Source organism: Melospiza georgiana, chromosome 9 (assembly GCF_028018845.1).
Source record: "Melospiza georgiana isolate bMelGeo1 chromosome 9, bMelGeo1.pri, whole genome shotgun sequence".
Classification (NCBI taxonomy): domain Eukaryota; kingdom Metazoa; phylum Chordata; class Aves; order Passeriformes; family Passerellidae; genus Melospiza; species Melospiza georgiana.
The window spans coordinates 20812839-20833364 of record NC_080438.1 but is presented as its reverse complement, the minus strand read 5'-3'; the positions used below and the strand labels follow the sequence as shown (position 1 = coordinate 20833364).

The following is a 20526-nucleotide window of genomic DNA, read 5'->3' as shown; positions in this document are numbered from 1 at the left end:
GTGGCATCCCCATCCCCGCGGTGCAGCCCCGTGGCCGATGGCTGTGGGAAGGGCTCTCTGGAGCAGGGAAAGGAAAGGGGCCAAGGGGCCGTGGCTGGCGGCGGCGGCGGAGCCAAATCCTGTTTCCCATGCGGCGTTTCCTGCTCTCCACCCATTGTTTGGAGACGGCCCTGACTCCAAGAGCCGTCGGGAGCAGCCCTGCACAGGCTGTCCCCCGGGGAGCGGCGTGCGGCGAGGCTGAGGCCGCGCACACCTCGGGGCGCCTCAGCCTCCCGCCGCCACGAGCCGGGGTGCGAGGCACGGCCCGGCCCGGCTCCGGGGTGCGAGGCACGGCCCAGCCCGCCTCCGGGGTGCGAGGCACGGCCCACTGGACTCCGGGGTGCGAGGCACGGCCCAGCCCGGCTCCGGGGTGCGAGGCACGGCCCACTGGACTCCGGGGTGCGAGGCACGGCCCGGCCCGGCTCCGGGGTGCGAGGCGCGGCCCAGCCCGGCTCCGGGGTGCGAGGCACGGCCCCGCTGGACTCCGGGGTGCGAGGCATGGTCACCCGGGCTCCGTGCGGTGCCAGGGCTTGACTCATCCTGCGGGGCCCATCGGGGGACACTGTCCGGCTTCAAAGGGGTTGAGTGGAAGCACGGGCAGGGTGCCAACGAGCTGCCCAGCTCACACGGTAGGGTGGCCACTTGCCGAGTAAAAAACCCTGTCGCTTGTGGTAAACATGTCTGGGGGGAAGGGGAAGCAGGAGAAAGCCTGGCTTTCCCTGAGCGCTTTCCCATGCACAGTGCTGGCATCGGCGCAGCACAGCATGGCCTTGCTACAGCCCAGCCCCAGTGTCTCACTCCAAGCATGGAGGCTGTGCCCAGCTGCCAGCCGGCTCCAGGCTCTTTGCCTGGCAAACAAAAAGTGTTCCCCATGAAATCACCATAAGCTTCACTCACCAAACCTCACACTGCTTCACAAATCAAACTGTTCCCATGTGAAAAGCCAGGGCTGCCAGGGAGTGAGTCTCATGTTTTGATGTGTCCTGGGCCCATGCTGTATCCGGCCAAAAATCTAAAGCACACATGGAGAGGAAAGGGAAATCCATTCATCGCTTCCGACTATTTACAGAGTGCTCTGGGGCCGCGCGGTGCCCATGGCATGCTGAGGGAGGGATGGCAGTGAGCAGGGGCTCTCACAGTGCAGCTGCCTGGCCACCCCATGGCAGGGAGGGGGGACAGAATCTGAAAAAGGTGGATATCAGGTGCAGCTGCCTCTCATTTACTTGGAAAATGAAGCTGGCTGTAGGGGCCAGTCAGGCACAGAGCTGTGTGCTCACATGTGCAACTCATTCTGTGCTTCCCTGGCAGCTGTGGGGGAGTGCATCACACAGAGCCCGAGTTGGAGTGCACTCTGTGAAATGCCCTCTTTCAGGAGGATCCGTTTGATGATGGGATTATTAATGCAGAATTTTTGTGGAATGGGAGCCATATGGGGTCATCCTCTGCACCAGGCCATACCCAGGAGATCTCAGGGATCCATTGAGGAATCTGACCCAATGTGATTTGTTTGCTTGTGTTTTTTTCTAGAAGCACCTGGGTAAGAGCTGTGCTGTCTATGTGCAGATTCCTTTGGCTGGAGGTAGGGTAGGAAACCTTTCTTTTGTGGGAGTTTTGTGGCCAGCCAGGACCTTACAGCTCCACTTTAAGTTTATCTGTCTCCAGGGGAGGCACCAGAGAGATAGGCACAGCTGAACACAGCCAAAGCAGCTCTCCACACTTGCTCTCCTGCAACATGGAAAGCTCCAGTTGCCCAATCCGTAGGACACTCCAAGCACCTGAATATCTGCTGATTTCGTGATCCTCAGCTTTTTTGCTGAATTACAACAGACTAAAAAAAAAAAACACCAAAAAAACCCCAAAGACTGACAAAAATACCTCTTTTTGTTATTATTTGCACATTCTAAAGCATGGCACCACATGCCAGAAACCATAACGCACAGATACATTTCCTGATAGGAAATGCAACCGCCCTGCAGATCCACCAGCAGACTGGCCTGCCTCAGCAACACTTTTAGCCCTGCTTCTCTGGATACTTCTTTTGTTTTATGTGCTCAGTGGGTCCTGGGGAGGCCCTGCGAAGCTGGGGTAAGGACTGATCGCATCAGGCATAGGAACATTTGGGAAGCGGGGTATTTGAGCATCCCCAGCCTGCCTGGGCAGCTGGGAAGCAGGAGCTGCCTGCTGCCTTGCCATCCAGCACATGCCCACAGGATGAGGGACAGGCTGCTGGGAAGCCCTTTCCCTGAGGAAAGGGTGGATGTGTGGCTGTGGAGGGGCCCTTTGGCAGCTGGGGGAGGAGGGGCCATCCTGTCCCAGCTGCCGACAGTTCCGAAGTGCTCTTGCTGGCAATCGGCTTCCTGTCGATGAGCAGGCATGGGACCAGGGAATGGGGAGCAGGGAAGAGAGCTTGGGGCTCCCTCCTGCCTCAGAGGCAAAGGCAGGAGCAGGTGTAGCAGTTCTTTCCCTGCCTGGCCTGTGGCTCTGCCAGCCTTGCCCACTCACCTGCCCCATCACCCGTGGGCACAGGAGCAGGTCTGGCATGCCAGCAAACACCCATGAGAGGCTGCTTTGACACAATTTCTCAGATTTTCACCGAGTGCACGGCAGGATTGGAAGGGAGAACTACTGTTAAGTGGCAGGTGTGCATGGAGAGTGCCGAAGGTGGTGGGACACTCCCATCCTCTGGGACCTTCATGAACAGGTGTTGTTCACTGGGCTGCTGCGGCTGGGCCCAGCGACCTGCCAGTTTGCTGCATGCTTTAAACACCTTTCTGCTGGAATTCCAGCAAGACATTTATTTTCCTGTAGGATACTTCCCTGCTGCCTCAGCCCCAGCTTCCCCCGAGGGCTGGCTGTGTGTCCCTGTCCCAGGTGCGTGGACCAGGCTCAGGCTGCTCTCCTCCAGTGCAGTGTCTCAGGGCAGATGCCACAGCCGTGCCCCCTCCTCCCTCTGGAGGCTCCCCAGCCCTCCCAGGGTCCTGCTGCCACCTCGGCAGCCCCCACGGCACCCACAGCGCAGCACGCAGTCCTGGTCACCGATCACTGGCGGCCACACGGCTGGGAGGTGATGGGGCGCGGCTGTTAATGTGTAACTGGCACCGCCACCTTTCACCAGCTCGGGAGGAGCGGGGCCGGGGCGGCAGCGGGGCCGGGTCCCGGGCGCTGCCGAGTGCGGGGCCGGCCTGTGGGGACTCGGTGGCAGCCCTGAGCCGAGCGGCCGCGGCCACACCTCGCCCGGCAGGGCCGGCTCTGCCGGCTTCCCAGCTTTCCCCGAGACTTGTTTTTCTGGCCGGAAGTTTCCTGGAGCCAAATGGCTCCTACCTGCCTGCTCTGCTGGGTCTGCAGCCTCCTCTGCGCCTGGTCGGTGGTGACGGGACACCCCTGCAGCCTTGACCACCAGGTAGGGGGGCCGTGGGGTCTGCGGCGCGGGCGGCGTGGGCGTGGGCAGGGCCGGCTCCTGGGCCTGCCAGCGCAGCCGGGGTGCCATGGGGCGGCAGGGCCTGGCAGGCAGCTCCTGCTCTGCACGGCTCAAGAGGAGATGAGTGATGAAAACCCACGGGAGGCAGTGGAGTTAATTGGGAGATGTGCTGTGCCAGTGGCCACCAGCCACAGGGGTGGTTTGCTCATGCCCAAAGCCTGGCTGTCCTGCTCCCAACGTGTTGTCCAGCCTGTTCTCAGAGCACGGCCTGGGAGAGCATTGTCTGAGTCATGGCATTTCTGACTGTCTGAGGGTCTCTTGGCTGCAGGTGTAACACAGCTGCCCATGAGGGGTGCATGGCAAGCAGCCATGAGCCACATCCCTGAGGAGATCCCAACCCCTCACTCCCTTCCCCAGTGCATGGTGATGCAGTGACTGGAGCCAGGGTGATTGGGGCCAGGATCCCTGAGCACCCAGCAAGGAGCAAGAAACACTGCTAAGCCACGGGGACAAGCACTGCAGCCAGCAGCTTGGCTGCATCAGGCAGGAGCTGAGAATGAAGGAAAGTGGCTGTCATGGGGCACTGACCTTTCCACTGAGCTCTCAGTTATTCCACCCAAAGGTTTGCACTGTTTTCCAAAGCCTCCCTGAGCCCAGCTGTGTTTGAGCTGGAAACAGGGCCCATGTGGTGCCCCTGTGGCTTGGCCCAATTATAATCCAGTCCTCAGCACCTGATGTATTTAAGGGCATATCTGTTCCTCTGCCAAGCAGGAGCAGCAGGGTCTGATAGGACATTTAGGAGGATGAAAAGACAGGTGAAGGAAATGGAAAGCTCAGCTGTCTGGAATGTAGCCAACACAGAAACCCAGGACTATGGACCACAGTAAACTTAAAGCACAGCATCTCTGTTTGCAAAGTCCAAACACAGTACTTAGCAGGAGCTTGTGCCTGCCAAACCAAACTTAAATTGGTGACCTGATGTCTGGCAGCTTTAGTTTGGAAACTTGACCCCCTCCCACTAAAAGCCCAGGCAAGAGTAACCCATGCTGCAGTCTGCTCCCCAGAACTGTTTGAGTTGGGGCACCCTGTTTTACTGGTAAAAAAAATAAATCCATCCATGTGGGTAGACATCCTTCCATCCTGCTCTGCTGGTCTTTTGGGACAGTGAATGGTCCTTGGCCTAAGGTTTTGTTTCCCAGTACTGCACAGCCAGTCAGCAGTAAGCCACAGCTACCCACTGTGCATCCTCAGGAATGTGGCATAGATGGAAGCATTGGTGCTCTGTCCTGCACAGGCGCCTGGGAGCTGCTCCAGGCACAGGTAACTAGTACAGGTGCCTAGTGCCTATAGCTCTGCAGCCTGGTCAGCTTCCTGCCTGTCCTTGCAACAGGCAAGGCTCGCCTGCTTCCCTGCTCCAGCTGGGAGGATGCCCCTGTGTCACACAAGAGCTCCCAGGGGGCTGGAGGTGGGGATCCAGGGGAGGAAAAGGAAAGCCCTCTGCAAACTGACCCTGTATGACAAGTGCCCTGTATGGAAGGACAGGGAGGTGACAACCTGCTGCCTTTGCACTCATCCGTTTGGGTTTTTCCTCCAGCCCTGCAGGCTCCTCCTTTACTGTTTCAGTCAGCTGCTCTCAGTCCTGGGCTGTTCTGCTCATCTTTCTCCATTTATCTAGGCCCACTCCAGTCTGGTAGCTCATGTGTTTTTTAAATGTGTGTGTGTCTTTGCTTTTTTAAACTCTGCAAGGGTAATTAAGACATTTGAACCTTTGAGCAGTCTCTCTGTGGAGACACTCCCCATCATGGATAGCCCATCTCAAACAGCAGCTCTTTTCCCAGGGGTGGGCCAACTGCAGTGGGAAGAACCTTCAGCATGCTCCAAGTTCCCTTCCAAGAAACATCACCAGTTTGGACCTCTCCTTCAACTCCTTGGTCATGTCCCATCACAGGACTCTCTTGAAGCACTTCCCTTCCCTGCAGTCTCTCAACCTGTCCAGCAATGCCAAGCTCACGCTGAGCCCAGCAGTCTTCTCCAACCTCGGGGCGCTGAGTCTGCTGGACCTGAGCAGCTGCAGCATCACCCACATCCACATGGACACTTTCAAGGGCCTGGGAAACTTGCGCACCCTGCTTCTAAGAAACAACAGCTTGCAAGAGCTTGATGTCCCTTTCCTTTTGCCGCTGAAGGCTCTTTTCCACCTGGACCTGCAGCACAATGCTCTGGTCTCTGTGGACCCTTGGAGCCTGCAGCTGTTGGAGACGGTCCCACAGGTCCTTCTGGAAGGGAACCCCTGGGCCTGTGACTGCAGCGCGCACCCTCTGCAGCAGTGGCTGCGGCGCAGGAGAGGTGAGTGGAGGGTGGGTGGCAGGGAGTGTGTGGGGCAGGCAGAACCCCGAGTGTAGGAGTCTTGCTTGATCCCTTTGCTCTGACTCCTGGACAAGGTCTGAGATGGCTGTCTGTCCTATCCTGTTGAGTGACAGCAAACCAAAAGGTGATGTGTCTGTTCCTTGCTTGCAGTTAGACAGGATACCAAGGATTTCTAAGAATGTCAGCAGGATCATTTGGCTACTCTTCTGTGAAATGGGTTGCATGTACACTTTGGCCTCTAAATCCATCTTTATGTGACTTTGTGAAGTGACCACATTTTGATTGTTGAGGAGTTGGCAGCTCCCTCTCTGGAGCCAGGTCAGAGTATCTGAGCTCAGCTCCAAGTAAGAACAGTGGGGTTTCTGTGGGTATCCATGAATTTGTTTGTATCCAATTTAAAAGAGCTGCTAATCAGAGTCACACACACTTCCTTGGTCAGGGGATTTTCCCTTTGGTTGTTTCCTACAATATGCTGAGGGTCAGCGAGTCTGTAAGGCAGAACCAGGAGCACCTTGCAATGCAACCCATCAACCCAGGAGCAAGCGGGGATCATCTTCTCTAAACTGGAGAGGGGATGGGTGCAGACCCCCATCCCACCTTAGCCCATTTGTCTCCCAGCTGTGCAGGTGACCTGCGTGTCCCCCCCGGGGCTGAGGGGCCGGGAGATTGCAGCTCTGGATTCTCAGGACCTGGGCTGCCAGGTTAAGCAGCGGTTTGCTCGTGAGCTCACCACACCACAGAATATCACAGTGACTGAGAACAACAGTAAGTTGTGCGGATTCAGAGGTGTCCATAAGGTTCAGCACCTTCCTGTCCTCTGTGATACTGGGTGGGGCTGCAGGTGAGACCCCCTGCTCTGCCCCACAGTCCCAGAGGCTCAGGCTGCTCGGCCACACTGGTGCAGTGGCTTGGTGGGAGGGTGGCCAACTCCCGGAGGTGTTTGCTGGGTTTGTGACAGGAAAGTTAACAGGTGCCACGAAGCCACATGGAGCACAGACTCCACAGTGATGGGCAGCAGTACCAGCCAGCTGTCAGGCAGTTTTACCCCCAGTGTTCACACCCCCTGGGTGTGCTACAGGCTGACCATGTGCTTTTCCTGTGTCACAGGCACTGCACTGCCTGCCGGGAAGGGGGGAAGGAGCTGGCCATACCTGGTGGGATTCCTGGTGACAGCGATTGGCATCTCCATCCTGATTGCACTGGCTGCCAAGTGCAAGCTTGCCCACAAGAACTTCGCCAGCTACCGCCACCGGCCGCTGCCCGAAATCAGCTCCATCGGCCGCAGCCCCATGGAGGATAGCAGCAGCTGGGACAGGGGCTCCTGTGGGAGCCATTCCATAACTGATGCTGCTGACCTGCAAGCTGAGGATGATGATGGCTTCATCGAGGACAACTACATCCAGCCCAGTGAGCAGCTGCCAACAAAAGAGGAGCTCGAGTTGCATCGCTCCATCTGAGCTTACAAGCTTACAGCTCAGCCACCACTGCTGTGGCCTCTTGCTGTCTCCCTAGCTCCACCCCTTTCCTACCTGTCCTTGGCTTTGGGCCCCACATGTTTGGGGCAGGAGGAAGGGAGCAGAGAGGAGGGGAGAGAGGGATGGACTAGGAATGATGATGGAGACTGAAAGCAGCTGGTCCCTGAGTGTCCCAGCATGACACCAGTAGGCTGCACTGTCACAGGGACACCAAACCAGGTGCTGCTTTCCCAGCCTTGCTCAGATGCTGAGGATAAAGGAGGTGGTGCCTACCGTGTCCAGGAAGCCAGGTGAAGTGGGAAGAGGAGCCTGCCTGGGTGCTGCCATGGGGTTTTGGGCACTGGCCCCACTGCCCCATGGTGCCAGACTCAGCCCTGCTGTGTCCCTCAATGCATTGTTACTCTGAGGTGTGATTAAAGCATGATTTAGCCCTGCCTCTGCCTGCAGTGGTTTGGTGGGACTCTCCCAGTGGCAGTGCTGGGAGGAGACCCCCAGCCCCACAGCTGGGGTGCAGCTTTTTTTGCAAGTGCTTTCAAGGGCCATAAATACATTGCTCTAACTGTGGCGACGAGAGACCACATCTGTGGCACAATGAGTGCTCTTGTCCAAACAAATATTTCATCTGCTGTGTAGGCAGCTCTAGTGCACCATCACAGGGTTTCTGTGCATGTCTCTCCAGCCATAGCTCTTCTTTCTTTTCTCTCTTTCCTCTCCAGGAGGACAAGCTAAAAGACACCTTTCTCCTGTCAACTCCACAGAGTTGAGCAAACTCATTGGTGCTGCCAGTTGCAGTGCCAGGCCCATGCACTGGGGTGAGGTGACCCTGTCCTCAGCACCCATTACAGACTTCCATGTGTCTCTTCAGCTGTGGAGTTGTACAAATGCAATAATTTTTACATTCCTGTCATCTTTGTGGTATGATGAACAGCATATGAGACACAGGTAACTGCAAGCTATTTCTGCTGGAGTTGGTCGTGCTTTCATGGGTTACTCTGGAGTTAAAAGCAGGGAGCAGCAGTGACATTCACCTTTAGAAAGTGATTCATAAGGCTGGTACCAACTGATTGGGAAGATTGCCCAGGGCACAGCCCAGTCATTACCATCCCTGATAGCTCAGGAGTCTCTTCGTCATGCTCCAGAGCATGAGATATCACAGGACAGCATTTCTCCAAGCTCTGCCACACAGCTAATTCCCCCGCCTCCTTTAAATCTCTATTTCACTGCTAACTGCCTTTCTATTTCTCCACTCATTAAAACATTTAATGTATAAAAAAGGTAAATAATACACCTCAGAGTATGCAAACCAAAGGGGAAAAATGGGTCAGGCATTGGATGGATGAGACAGGGTAGAGAGCAAATGTGCGACTTGAAGCCTTGAGCAGGAGGAAAACCTGCTGGCTTCTTTCAGTGGTCAGCCAACTTTTTCTCTTAAATGCCATATTTCTAAAGTGAGCTTTACTTTTTCAGTTACCGTCTCATAATTTGTTTTCTGGGCTAATCAGCTACCTATGAAAATACACTATACACAGTATTTTTGGAAATTTCTAATATCTTTTGGGTAAGAGATTTAAATCTGAGGGCTGGGAAAAAGCATTTCAGTTATCTTTTGGAGGGTATTTGCTGGGCTTTTCAACATACTTTGCAATCACAGGAATTTATGCTGGATGCAGTCTTTTCTTTTTAGTCTTGGTGATGTCTTAAAAGAAGTTAAAAATACAAGCACCCAGGCTTATTTGTCCAGGATCTTACTCACCAGTCCCTCAGCATTAGTGGTTGGATGGCTTGTCTACTTTGACCCTGCTCATAAGTACATCCATTTATTTTTTAGCCAAGCAGACATGGCAGGTTTTCCTGTGTGTGTGTGTGTGTGTATGTGCATTTTCTGCCCTCAGGCAGCTGCAGTGCTGGAACCTAGCAACTCATGTTTTGGGGGAAATACATCTGGCATACAGAGCTGGGAATACAAAGGGTCAGAGCATGAAAAGGAGGATCCTTGTCCAGGGGTCCACCCAGGAAGCTGCCATGAGGGCCTGGCTGAGGCTGGCTGGGAGCAGGGGCAGGTATGCAGGCAGACTGGTTCCAGGTACGAGGCTCAGCCCTGCCACAGGGTGAAACAGCTTCTCTGTAAACAAGCTAGCCAGCACTGACATATTCAGAGGCTTTGTGTGCTCCGTGTGAGTATCTTTCAGGGGCATAGCAAGGTCTCAGGTTCACAGAGTGGTGGTAAGGGGATCTGGATACGTCTGGGTTTTTAAGCAGAGAGAGATTAATATGGATCTGGAAGTGGGAATTGTGTATCATGAAAGAAGTACATGCATTTTTGGGGCTGTGGTGGCATTGCCACACTAGCTGGTGATCCAGAACCACAGCCACACGAGGGATCCTGGGCTGTTGTGATTACTGCCCTGGGCTGAGGCCAGCCCTGACACCTCTGCTCTGCAGAGAGGTCTGCACTCAAATATCAGCCTTCAACACAATCAACTTCTGTAACACTTTATTATGTGTGTCCACACACAACACAGGAACCCAAAACAAACCACACCTGTACTGCAGAGGGGAGTCAGTGATTGGGCTGCACAGGCTGTCCCTCTGGGCAGCTGGACAGCCAGCCACCATCTTCAGGCACAGCCTGTTCTTAGCCATTTTCTCCTTGGGCTGCTGGCTCACAGTCAATCACCCTTTCCTGGCACAAGTCACAGGCACTTGGGGCACGTTCTGAAGGGGCTGTGGAGGGGACAGGATTCACATTGACATGCAGGCAGCAAGGAGCTGCGAGCTGGGCACAGTCATGCCTCTTCACAGAAATGCCCAGATGTGCAAAACAGCTGGTGTGCAGGCAGCTGTGGCCTGCCAGCATGTGCAGCATGTGGAGCTGGCAGTCGCTGCTGGACCTCTGGTGCTGGCAGAGGGGGGGCAGGCTGGCATAACTGCACGTGCCCTGACACAGACCTGCAGAGCAGCAGCAATGGTGATGGTGGTGCAAGAGCATCCAGCTCTGGCCTCTCCCCTGCTGTGTAACCACTGGGGTCCCTGGTGGGCCTGAGGCCAAACAGCCCAGAGGGAAAGCTCAGCTTTCAAGAGATTTAGCACAGGAGGATCTGAGCTCACCACCACCTTCTGAGCTCCTGGGCAGATTAAGGGAGGAGATGCAGAGAGAAGAGGAAACAGCAGTTTAATAACATCTACAGATGATGTGAAAGTGGCAGAGGAAAATGTAGCAATAACAGAGATACAGAGAGAAAATCTCAGATTATGTACCTTTACATTGGGGAAAACAATCCAAGGCTTCAGGCAGAGGAAAGTCAGCAGGAGCAGGACAGGAGCAGGTGAATACAGATGTGGTTTCATGAGATCTCACTGCATTGGGAATGGTTGGTCTGGAGCTGTGAAGGGGTGAAGCCCTCACTGACCAGCTGATGGTGAGCTCTGACACTGCCTCCAGGTGTAACATGAACAGTGATTTGTGCTGATAGCAAGGGAATCAGCTACCTTCCTTTTCCAAAAAATTTGCTACCAGGCACCAAAAAACAATAGCTCAGTCTTGTTTCATTGGAGAGGACACTTGGCAAATAATGAGCAAAACCAACATCTGGGGCAGAGCAACTCAGGTGAAGGAAAGATGGGAGCAGACAAGATGAAGAATCACAAAACAGTCTGATCTGGAAGGGATCCAGAAGGATCACAGAGTCCAACACTTAAGAGAATGGCCCATAAGGGGTTCAAACCCATGACATTGGTGTTATCAGCACCATGCTCTGACCAACTGGCTCAGAGGAAGAGAAGGTCATGCAGGACCATCTCCAGCAGGAGGTTGGGATCTATGTCTATGGAAAGGGCAGTGAAATGGTTAGTGAGTCTATGAGGAAAATGAGAATTTTGTCAGGTAAATTAGACTTAAGTCACAGGAAAAGTTCCTGGGGTGAATTGTTAGTCTGCCTCTGGTAGAGAGACCTTGGTGATAAAACAAGACACCTTGTAGAGATAAAACACCAAAAAAACTCCAGGTAAGGCCCAAGTGACAGTAGAGGAACTTTTCTGCCCTTCAGCAGCTGCAGCACTTGGGAGATAGAAACAGCTTGGGAACAAGCAGGGACTGGGATGAGCTGCAGGGCTCCTGCCTCTGCCTGGGAAACTCCTGTGGGAGGGCACAGCACACTCCCCTCGCACAGCTTTTGCAGAGGGCAGCCTCAGCCCCAGGATTTGGGCATCTCATCACCATCCCCCAGCAACTGCACCTTGCTGTTTGTAGCTGGAGCATCCTGGCATGATAACAGAGCCCCAACACTGAGTCCAGCACAGATAACCCATCAGGGCCTTGACACCAGCACTGCTTGATCACCCCTTTGATAAACCACAGGTGATGGTGGGCTGCAGAAATGTAACACTGGAACAGATCTTGGCATTGCAAACACAAACAGCATTTCATGTGAGGTCCAGCCATGCTTCTGGCACACACAACCCTGTGCAAATCCCACACTCACTCCCACAGACACTGGTGACTTTTGGGAGCAGCCCCTGCAGCCATACCTCCCACCAGGCTCCCTCGTGCCTGCTGACACGCAAAGTGTCTCCTGCCATTCACCAGCTGCTAGAGGCTCTACTTCACTCAAGACCTGGAGGCTCTGCCTAGAGCACAGGTTGGTTTTATACCACCCAGTATTACAGCCTCTCCTGCCAGGAGAGTGTATGACACAGTTCCAGGAACTGCAGGAACCAAACAAGTACTGGGGTTCCTGGGGTACAACACAGGCTCACCTTCACTCTGTAACATGGTCACAGCCAGGCAGGCAGCAGCTGACACAGGAGGCTCTGTGGAGATAAAATGCCAGCCAGGTCAGAGCCCATCCAGGTGCCCTGAGTCTGTGCTGCGCCACCAGCCTGGGGCAAAGCACATGCCAGTCATCTCCAACAGAAACACAGGGCAGCTCTCGCCCTTCCTTGGGAAAGGCCACCGCTGACAGCTTGTATCCGCTAAGGCTCACACAGAGGTTTCCTGGGTCAGATCAGGTTGGCCATGCTGGAGGTGGGGGGGAGCCGCCTGTTTCCAGCGAGGCGGCCGGAGATGGTGAAGACGCGGATGTCGCCGGCCTCCAGGCTCCGCGGAGCCGCCCGGCGGCAGGAGGTGCACAGCAGGTACAGCAGCAGGCAGAGGAGGATGGCACTGCCGGCGGTCAGGAGGATGACCCCGCTGGTGAACATGCTGGCCAGCGGCCGTGCGGGGCTGAGCTGCATGCTGGTGGTGGACAGGATGGTGAGCACCGCCCCGCAGACCAGCAGCACCAGGGCGCTCAGCAGCAGCACCAGGCAGTCCGAGAAGCCTCCGCTCTTGAGCAGCTCGATCTGATCGCGGCTGCGGATGCAGTTCATGTCCTGGATCGCAGAGCTCAGCAGCTGCTTCAGCAGCACCAGCAGGGCCAGCAGGCAGAGCGTGGTGCCCACGGCGAGCCGCCACTCTCCGGAGCGGCTGCTGGTGCTGTACAGCAGGATGATGCCCCCAATCCCGCAGGCCAGGATCAGCACCACGGCCATTCCATAGCACAGGATGGACTTCTTGGGGTCCTGGAACCACCAGAGCTCCACATGCTCTTCCAAGATATTCCTCTGGATGTGGTCCGCATCCGCAGGGGTGCGGGGGCTGCTCAGCTCTGCCAGCTCTGGCATGGTGGGCAGCTGGGTGAAGAGGGCACAGAGGTGGCACAGATGAATTTGCACCCTTACAGCAAATGGAGGGTCAGTGCAGCAGCAGTCGTGAAGGCAGCTGCATTTCTCCAGCAGTGCTGTCTCAGTCTCATCCTTTGGATCCTGATGGAATTTCCTTTTGCAGTGGTGCCACCTGGAGAGCTATGATCCACGTGCTGGGGTTGAACCCACTACTGAGACAGGGCTGTGAAACATGATGGAGCATTCCTGGAGCAGCACATTAAGGGAACTGCCAGGGCTGTCTCCTTCTTTTGCTGTGTCTTTCATCTGGAAAAGTCAAGAAGAGAAGATATCATGAACCAGAGACCATGCTCCCCTGTACCAAATAATCCTGTGCCAAACCTGGGGCCTTGGTTGCTCAGGCTGGCCTGCAGACCTTGCTGTGCTTCCCTCACAGGAGCCCTGTGTGCCTCAGCTGCATATCTTCATGGGAGGCCTCTGTGTGCTGTGGGGGAACCCCAGGCTGCCCCAAGGACGAGTCTCCTGCCTCCCCAGTGCCGTGTGCCCTGCTCAGAGGCTGCTGGCACATTGCTGCCTGAAGGACTCTGCCTGCAGCTGGTGCTGGCAGCAGGGCAGGGACGGAGCAGAGGCAGGTCCCTTCTGGGATAAAGCCCCATTCACAGCTCTGGCTTCACATGCTCCCTCATCAGCATCAGCCTCTTGTCACCAACTGGCTCTGCTGCCCAGAAGGGGAGGTGGGGGTCAGGACCAGGGTTTAACCCTTCCACTCCAGTGGCTGGAAGAGTGAGATCTGCCATAGCTGCATGTTCTCAGCCCTGTCCTCGTCCCTGCACTGCCGGTGGTTTCCCCTCAGAAATTCTCTACAGAAATATTGTAGCTACATGTCCAGTGATCTCAGCACTTCCCTGGGAAGAGCCCTTAGCTGTGGCCTGGCACCCTGATATTTTGCTCTCCTTGTTGCTGGTCTGTGAAGCACTTTGCCCCTGGAGGGGAGCAGAGGAAGGGCAGCACTGGCTCCGAGGTGCTGTGCTTAGCTGGGCTCCCCAGTCACAGCACCTTGTCTCAGCCCACCACTCGTGGTTCCCAGGCTTGTGTCCCTGCTGTCCTGGCTCCCCTTAATACTTCTTTGGGTACAGTTTTAGACCAAGAGTGGAAACCATTTGCATTTCTCTTACAAAATGTTCCTCCCTGGCATGTGAGTATTCCAGCTGGTCCCACAGCACCACAGGGACCCTCTAGAACAGCTGGTACCCAAACCATGGAGAGGAACTGGGGAGGAGAGCACGGGAGCATGTCAGCAATGGCTGAGCCTGGGAGACATGGGGCAAGCCCTGGAGACCCAGAACAGCCTCTCTGGTCACCTCCTAGACAGGATAATGCACTCTTGACCACCACAGGCACACACATGAACTGCTGTGAGTCCTACAGGAGCCCATGGCAGGGACAGGAACTGACTCAGGTCCCTTGTGTCAGAGCTGTGTCACTTCTGGGTGGGGGGACAACCACTCTGCCTGCTAGAAATGGCTCTCAGGAGCCCATCAGGCCACGTCAAAACGCACTCTGTTTGTACCCTGCTCTGCTCGGCACTGGGCTCAGGGCTCATTACACACAGGCAGGGACAATTTATGACCTCCACACGTGGCAGCTCTGCACGCACCAGGGCAGCAAACACCTCAAACCCTCTGCCGGGGCGCAGCCAACACGGCCGGGGGGAGAGGGAGGACAATTGTGCGGGGAGTGCCGAACCAGACACCGCCTGACAGTGTCAGGCCGGGCTCCTCCTGAGTCACTCCCCGGCTGCGATGGAGCATGAGGTCACTGTGGCCTGGCTCCGGGCCCGCTGCCAGTGCTGCACGGGTGCGGGCAGCCCTTGTGCGGGCGCGTTGTGGGCAGCCCGGGTGCGGCGCGGGCAGCCCGGGTGCGGGTATGGGCAGCATGGGTGCGGTGCGGGCAGCCCGGGTGCGGGTATGGGCAGCCCGGGGGCGGTGCGGGTATGGGCAGCCCGGGTGCGGGTATGGGCAGCATGGGTGCGGTGCGGGCAGCACGGGTGCGGTGCTGGCAGAATGGGTGCGGGTATGGGCAGCCCGGGTGCGGTGCGGGCAGCCCGGGTGAGGGTATGGGCAGCACGGGTGCGGTGCGGGCAGCCCGGGTGAGGGTATGGGCAGCACGGGTGCGATGCTGGCAGCCCGGGTGCGGGTGCGGTGCGGGCAGCCTGTGGGCACGGCGGGTCCCGCACGGGGCTGGTCCAGCTCGGGGAGCCGAGCAGCGATGGCTGCGGCACAGACAGCCAGGACTCAGAGGGGACGGGGAGAACCATGGGAGTCCTACAGCTCCTGGCTGGAGCCAGAGCCATCAGAAAGCAGCAGTTAGAGAGAGAAAAGAGCTGTGGCTGAGCGTGGTTTGTGCCTGCTGGGCGTGTTGGTTTGTGCCTGCTGGGTTGCACTCTGATTTTGCATGAGACAGCAGATACCTTGTGTGTGCCCAGGGCACAAGTCCCCAGGAAGGTGAGGATGTCACGAGGCACTATTAAAGTAGTCAGAGGCAAGGAGACATTGAGTCTGGAGTTGTTCCCTTAGCCGATGCAAATCAGCTCGGTTCTAAACATTGCTCTCTCTTGTGCCTTATCTCCTCCTTAGCAGTGAATGGGTGAGTCTAGTAGGTAGCATTTTTATAGATTAGATTGAGATTTGAAGAGAACATAAAGCTTGGAGAAGTGCAAAGTCTGTGTCCTTCTGCTGCTTGACCCAAGTTACACGAGTCAAACAGTAAACAAGGAAACCACAGCAGCATGAACCACAATGAGGGAAAATGTGATCAAAAATCAGGCTACAGCACTGCATTCTCATGTTACTTTTTAAAATTTAACCATTTTAGTTTTTTATATGCTCAGAAGAAGGACAAGAGAGCAAAATAAAACCATAGGAGCATCTGGCCGAGGAACAAAATTGAGTATCACCTCCACAAGCATGTATTTCCCAGTGTTATATTAACCTCTATTAAGCAGATTATTTGGAGAGTTTCCCAGTGTTGCATTAACCTCTATTAAACAAATGATTGGAGAGGCAAAGGCTTCCACTGAAGTGTGCTTTCATGTTTCCTTGCATCTGTTTGGAAATGTTCTGGGAATATAATTTTTTGCTCTAAAACCATCCACACTTGCTTCTCTACACCCCGAGGGCTTGTGCTGCTAATAACAGTATTTTTACTCCTAGAATCACAGAATAATTAAGGTGGGATGGGACCTTGTGAAGTCACCTGCTTAAAGCAGAGTTCACCTAAAAGTCAGACTGAGCAGGTCAGGGCCCCATTCATTTACATGCCAAGGAAGGAGAATCTATAGCCCCTCAGGGATCATTCCAGAGTTAAATCACCCTCACCATGAAAACATTCCTCCTTAAATCTAGCTACAGTTTCTCATTCCTCAGGCTGGGTGCATTGCCTCCCACCCTCTTCAGAAAACTCTATGTTAAACCAAAGCTATCCTGGACTGTCACCCACCACTCCTTGAAGAAGGGATGAACTTTGCTCTCACAGCAGCTTTACTGATCTGCTTTCTTGGCACTGTGCAGCACATCACTTTGCCCAGATCAGACTGAGAGGAAGGAAGGAATATAGATGCCTGCTCTGCCATGAGGGAGGACAGCCCCCCAAAGCTGTTGCCCCTTCTTTTGGTGTTCTTTTGGGCTAGCGGGTCTCGCTGCTCTGGGACAGACCATAACAAGCCAGTGGCCCATCAGATTGGTGTATTTGACAGTGTGGATCACGGGTCATCAATCTCTACATTTACTCACTACTGAAGCCAGCACCTTCTGTGCTTCCATCTCTGTGTGCAAGAGAAAAGCAGGAGAGGACCAGCACAGCCACACAATGCTTTAAGTCCAAAGAGCACATTTCAGGAAAAAAGTGACATGCTGTCCTTCCCCACTGCTGGCTGGCAGCTGTGGAGGAAGAGCAGGAAAGCACTAGGAATGCAGGAAAACAAAAATATTCATGTTTTTCCTTTTCCATTGTGTTGGTTGTTTTTTTTCTTTCCCTGCTCTGACAACATTTAAGTGGAAATTGAGGGTCATCATCAATGTGCTCCTGGCCACTCCTGGCTGCAGGTGTGGGAGAGGTACCCTGGCTGAATGCCTCAGAGTGATACATGCATATATTTAGTAACTTTTAAACTTTTTGTGCCTGACAGACTGATAACTGGCAGACAGGCCACAGACTGTACATTAATTAACAATTCAGTTTCAGAACCACATGCAATTCAACTTTTGAAATATTTCTCACTTCCCTCCTCTTCTCAAACCCAGGGTACCCCTCGAAACAATGCTTACCCACAGGGTTTAGGAGGGGAAGTCTGGGGATGAGACAGGCTCCTGCAGCTCTTCCTTGTACTTCCAGCCTTGGAAGGGTTTTATGCAGTTTTTATGTGGATGTTGTAAGCATCATGGAGACTGGGAGAGTCCAACAAGATTTCCTATAAAATAACGATACATAAAATTATTTACCTGAGCAGTGTGGATGAGAGCCAGCAGAGCTTCACAATCTCAAGCAAATCCAAGCCATCTCAGCCCTCTGTTTCCCCAGTCCATCATAGCTTATTTGCTTCTTTGCCTGATCTGTCCATAGCCTGTTTGGGATGGACCTGCCACCACTCAGTGCCTCACAAAAATCTTTAGTCCAGAATAGGCATAAACATTTCCCCATAATTTCCATGTAATTTTTTCAACCTCCAATGCTTTAGGAAGAATTTCTTTAGCGAGAGAGTCAGCCCTGAATTGTTGCATGTCCCTTCCAACTGAAACAGTACATTCTCTTCTGTCTATTGTGTTCTAGTTTGTCTATTCTAGCCTATTGTGTTGTCTATTCTCTTGTATTTCAATGGAAAAGGACCTACAATGATCATCTAGTCCAACTGCCTGACCAATTCAGGGCTGACCAAATTCAAGAATGTGTTTTAGGGCATTGGCTAGAAGCCTCTTCAATACTGACAGGTTTGGGGTATCAATCAATTCTCTAGGAAGTGTGTTCCAGTGTTTTACCACCTTTCCAGTAAAGAAATGCTTCCTAAGCATATTTGATTCTGTTCTAACTCCCTATAGGCTCAAAGAGAATGCAGCTCCTGTATCTTGTTTTATGACTGAATTACTGTTAGTGCACAAACCAAAAGCTCTGAGTGTCATGGTGCTTGAGGCCTGTCTGTGCACCTGGGAGCATGTGGGAAGGATCCCTCTCTGAGAACTCAGGACTGGGAATAGAGGAACATGCAAGGAATGGGAGTAATGGGGCTTTTATGTGGCATCTATCTATCTTGCCCAAAATCCTAACTAGAGATCCACACTTCTTTGCCTGCCACACCAATCACCAATTCCCAATGCTCCTGCTTTTCTGGGCTGCTCAGGATCCACGCAAACCTGTGCAGTTTGATCTGCACCTCTGGGGAGAGCCCACCCTCTCTCCCCTGACAGATGGATAATGCTGTCCCACAAGTGAGCATCTGTCCCAGCAGTGCTCCTGCCTTGAGACCCCATTTGGGAAGCCCTGGGTGATGGTGGATTGTCCCTTCCTTTCCCCAAGCCTAGGAGTTCTGGCCTTAGGGGTGGTGGAGGGCTTCTTGTAACAGGATCAGTGCACAGCTGCCTTTTACACAGATCTAGACAGTTTTGGCACGCTCCATTGTGAAATGTCACGTTCCCCTTCCTCTTTGTACACTCAACAGGCATCCATTATCCTGGCCCCGCAGAGCCTGTCCTGATACACCTCTGCCAAGGGTGGCCTGGGAGTTCCAAGGGAAACAAGAAACTCCCAAGTCTGAGAGGAAACAATAGCACAAGGAAGAAATCAATTGGAGGCAAGAAGCAGGGTCTCTTAAGAAGTGAGTCCGAAGCAGCCTCGAACCTGCCAGCAGCTCCTGCCCAGCTCCCGGGGAGGAAGGGATCACTCACCTGCAGCAGACACTGCCCACATGCGACACCCCGGCACACTTCCCTGCTCCAGCCTGGCAGCAGTGGCTTTTCCTGGCTTTCCTTCCACTGGATCCAGCTGACGAGGGAGCCCACGGGGAAAGTCTCTTCCCTTCCTCTTGTAAGTGCCTGCCAGGAGCCGGGCGAGGCTCCCGCTGCCGGTGCGCGGCAGCCCCGCGGTCCGGCGGAGCCCTCGCCTCCCGCCCGGGCAGGTGCATTCCCCAGCTGGGTGGCGTCTCAGCAAACCTGCTGCTGCTCTTGGAGACGCTCCAGAGCCGCGCCGGTGTGCAGGTGCTACCCCTCCCTCCCTCCCCGGGCAGGATCTGGCCTCTGGCCACACACCGATCCTGGAAGGTGGCTCATTTCCTCCCAGCTGCAGGTGAACGGGTGCCAGAGCAGCTCCCAGGCAGCGCGGGGCAGCGCTAGGGGACATTTGACACACTCAGCAAGTATTTGGTGTTAAATAAGGTAGCTCCTGCTCTACTTTGTAGGTTAGGGCCACCCAGTCATATCAGGACTGCTTCTTTCTGTGGCAGAAGTTCAGGCAAGCACTCAAGTCAGGCAAGATGTTACTGTCACATCTTTCCAACAAAAGGTAGCTGCACAACCCCCTCCCTGGGAGACATCAGCACCAGCAGAGTTTACCAAGCTGTAGAAGAGCTGATTTCCTGGTAATCCAGTGGGGAAAAAAGGGTAACTATTTTGAGAGTAATCAGGGAAACAAAAAGCATTCATTTAAATGTTGAAGAATAACAAAAGGGAGTAGCAGGAATGTTGAATTCAGTAGGGGAATGGGATTCCCAGACTGATCAATGTCCCCTCCTTCCTGGCTAGGTTTCATGATAGCAGAAGGGATCATTACTGTTAGTCTGAGCAGCTAGAAAATCTAATGCAGGAAGGTAATGCAGGAATAAGAGAACAGGACTGAACAACAGCACTTGCCTGGCTAATGGAAAGGGAGGCTTGGTTATAAAGTCACATGCTACTTTTTTATCAGGCTGTGAGAAGGGAAGCTTAGGATATGCTAATCAAATAGAAACCAAGTAGTGTGACAGGTTCAGGAATTTGTCTGAGAAAAATCTGATACGTCTTTGGAGACTTGTGAAATATCATCAGTCCAAAGGATGTTGTCCTACACATAAAAAACCAAATGGTATGTGATAGGTTTTCCCATACAAACACCTTTGAACAATGAGCTTGACCTTATCCAGAAGAACCTGGGTTTTTTAGCAGAAATGTCATCTAAGGGGAAACCTTGCTTATTCAGATAGCCATGTAGTCATTTTAAAAAGTGGGCTGTAGCTTTATAAGAGCATGAAATCCTTACCAGCTCCTTTAGGAAGATACCAGTAGGAGAAACAGAACAATGAAGGTCAAGAGAGGATGAAAGCAGAAAATGATTTTGCACCCTGAGAGAATTCAGAAGAATTCATTAGCACACAAAACCATAATCCAGTTACAGATTAATTCTAAAACATTTATAGAGTTTGTGTGTGGGAGTTTGACCTTGGTCTGCTTTTCCCAGTCTAGAAGGGGCTTGTACATTTACTTTGCTTCCAGCAGGTCTGTTGAAGATTAGTTGTAACCACTGCTGTGCCTGATGTTTAATGCT

At 53.8% G+C, this 20526-nt stretch overlaps 2 protein-coding genes across 2 annotated transcripts; one reads left to right on the top strand and one right to left on the bottom strand.

Annotated features, from left to right (window-relative positions):
• Window positions 1-5391: 5391 nt before the first annotated feature.
• Window positions 5392-7726, top strand: C9H1orf210 (chromosome 9 C1orf210 homolog). Its single transcript, XM_058030557.1, has 3 exons — window positions 5392-5803; window positions 6443-6589; window positions 6932-7726. Exons 1-3 carry the CDS (start codon window positions 5392-5394, stop codon window positions 7279-7281), a joined length of 909 nt encoding a protein of 302 aa, XP_057886540.1. The 3' UTR covers window positions 7282-7726.
• Window positions 7727-9847: 2121 nt separating this feature from the next.
• Window positions 9848-13478, bottom strand: TMEM125 (transmembrane protein 125). Its single transcript, XM_058030233.1, has 2 exons — window positions 13376-13478; window positions 9848-13266 (listed from the first exon to the last, which is right to left on the bottom strand). Exon 2 carries the CDS (start codon window positions 12958-12960, stop codon window positions 12298-12300), a length of 663 nt encoding a protein of 220 aa, XP_057886216.1. The 5' UTR covers window positions 12961-13266; window positions 13376-13478; the 3' UTR covers window positions 9848-12297.
• Between the last annotated feature and the right edge of the window lie 7048 nt (window positions 13479-20526).

Coding starts and splice junctions, on each gene's coding strand:
- C9H1orf210 (XM_058030557.1), top strand. CDS start 5,392: ATGTCCCATCACAGGACTCTCTTGAAGCACTTCCCTTCCCTGCAGTCT. Junction 5,804..6,442: donor GTGGCTGCGGCGCAGGAGAG/GTGAGTGGAGGG, acceptor TTTGTCTCCCAG/CTGTGCAGGTGACCTGCGTG. Junction 6,590..6,931: donor CACAGTGACTGAGAACAACA/GTAAGTTGTGCG, acceptor CCTGTGTCACAG/GCACTGCACTGCCTGCCGGG.
- TMEM125 (XM_058030233.1), bottom strand. CDS start 12,960: ATGCCAGAGCTGGCAGAGCTGAGCAGCCCCCGCACCCCTGCGGATGCG.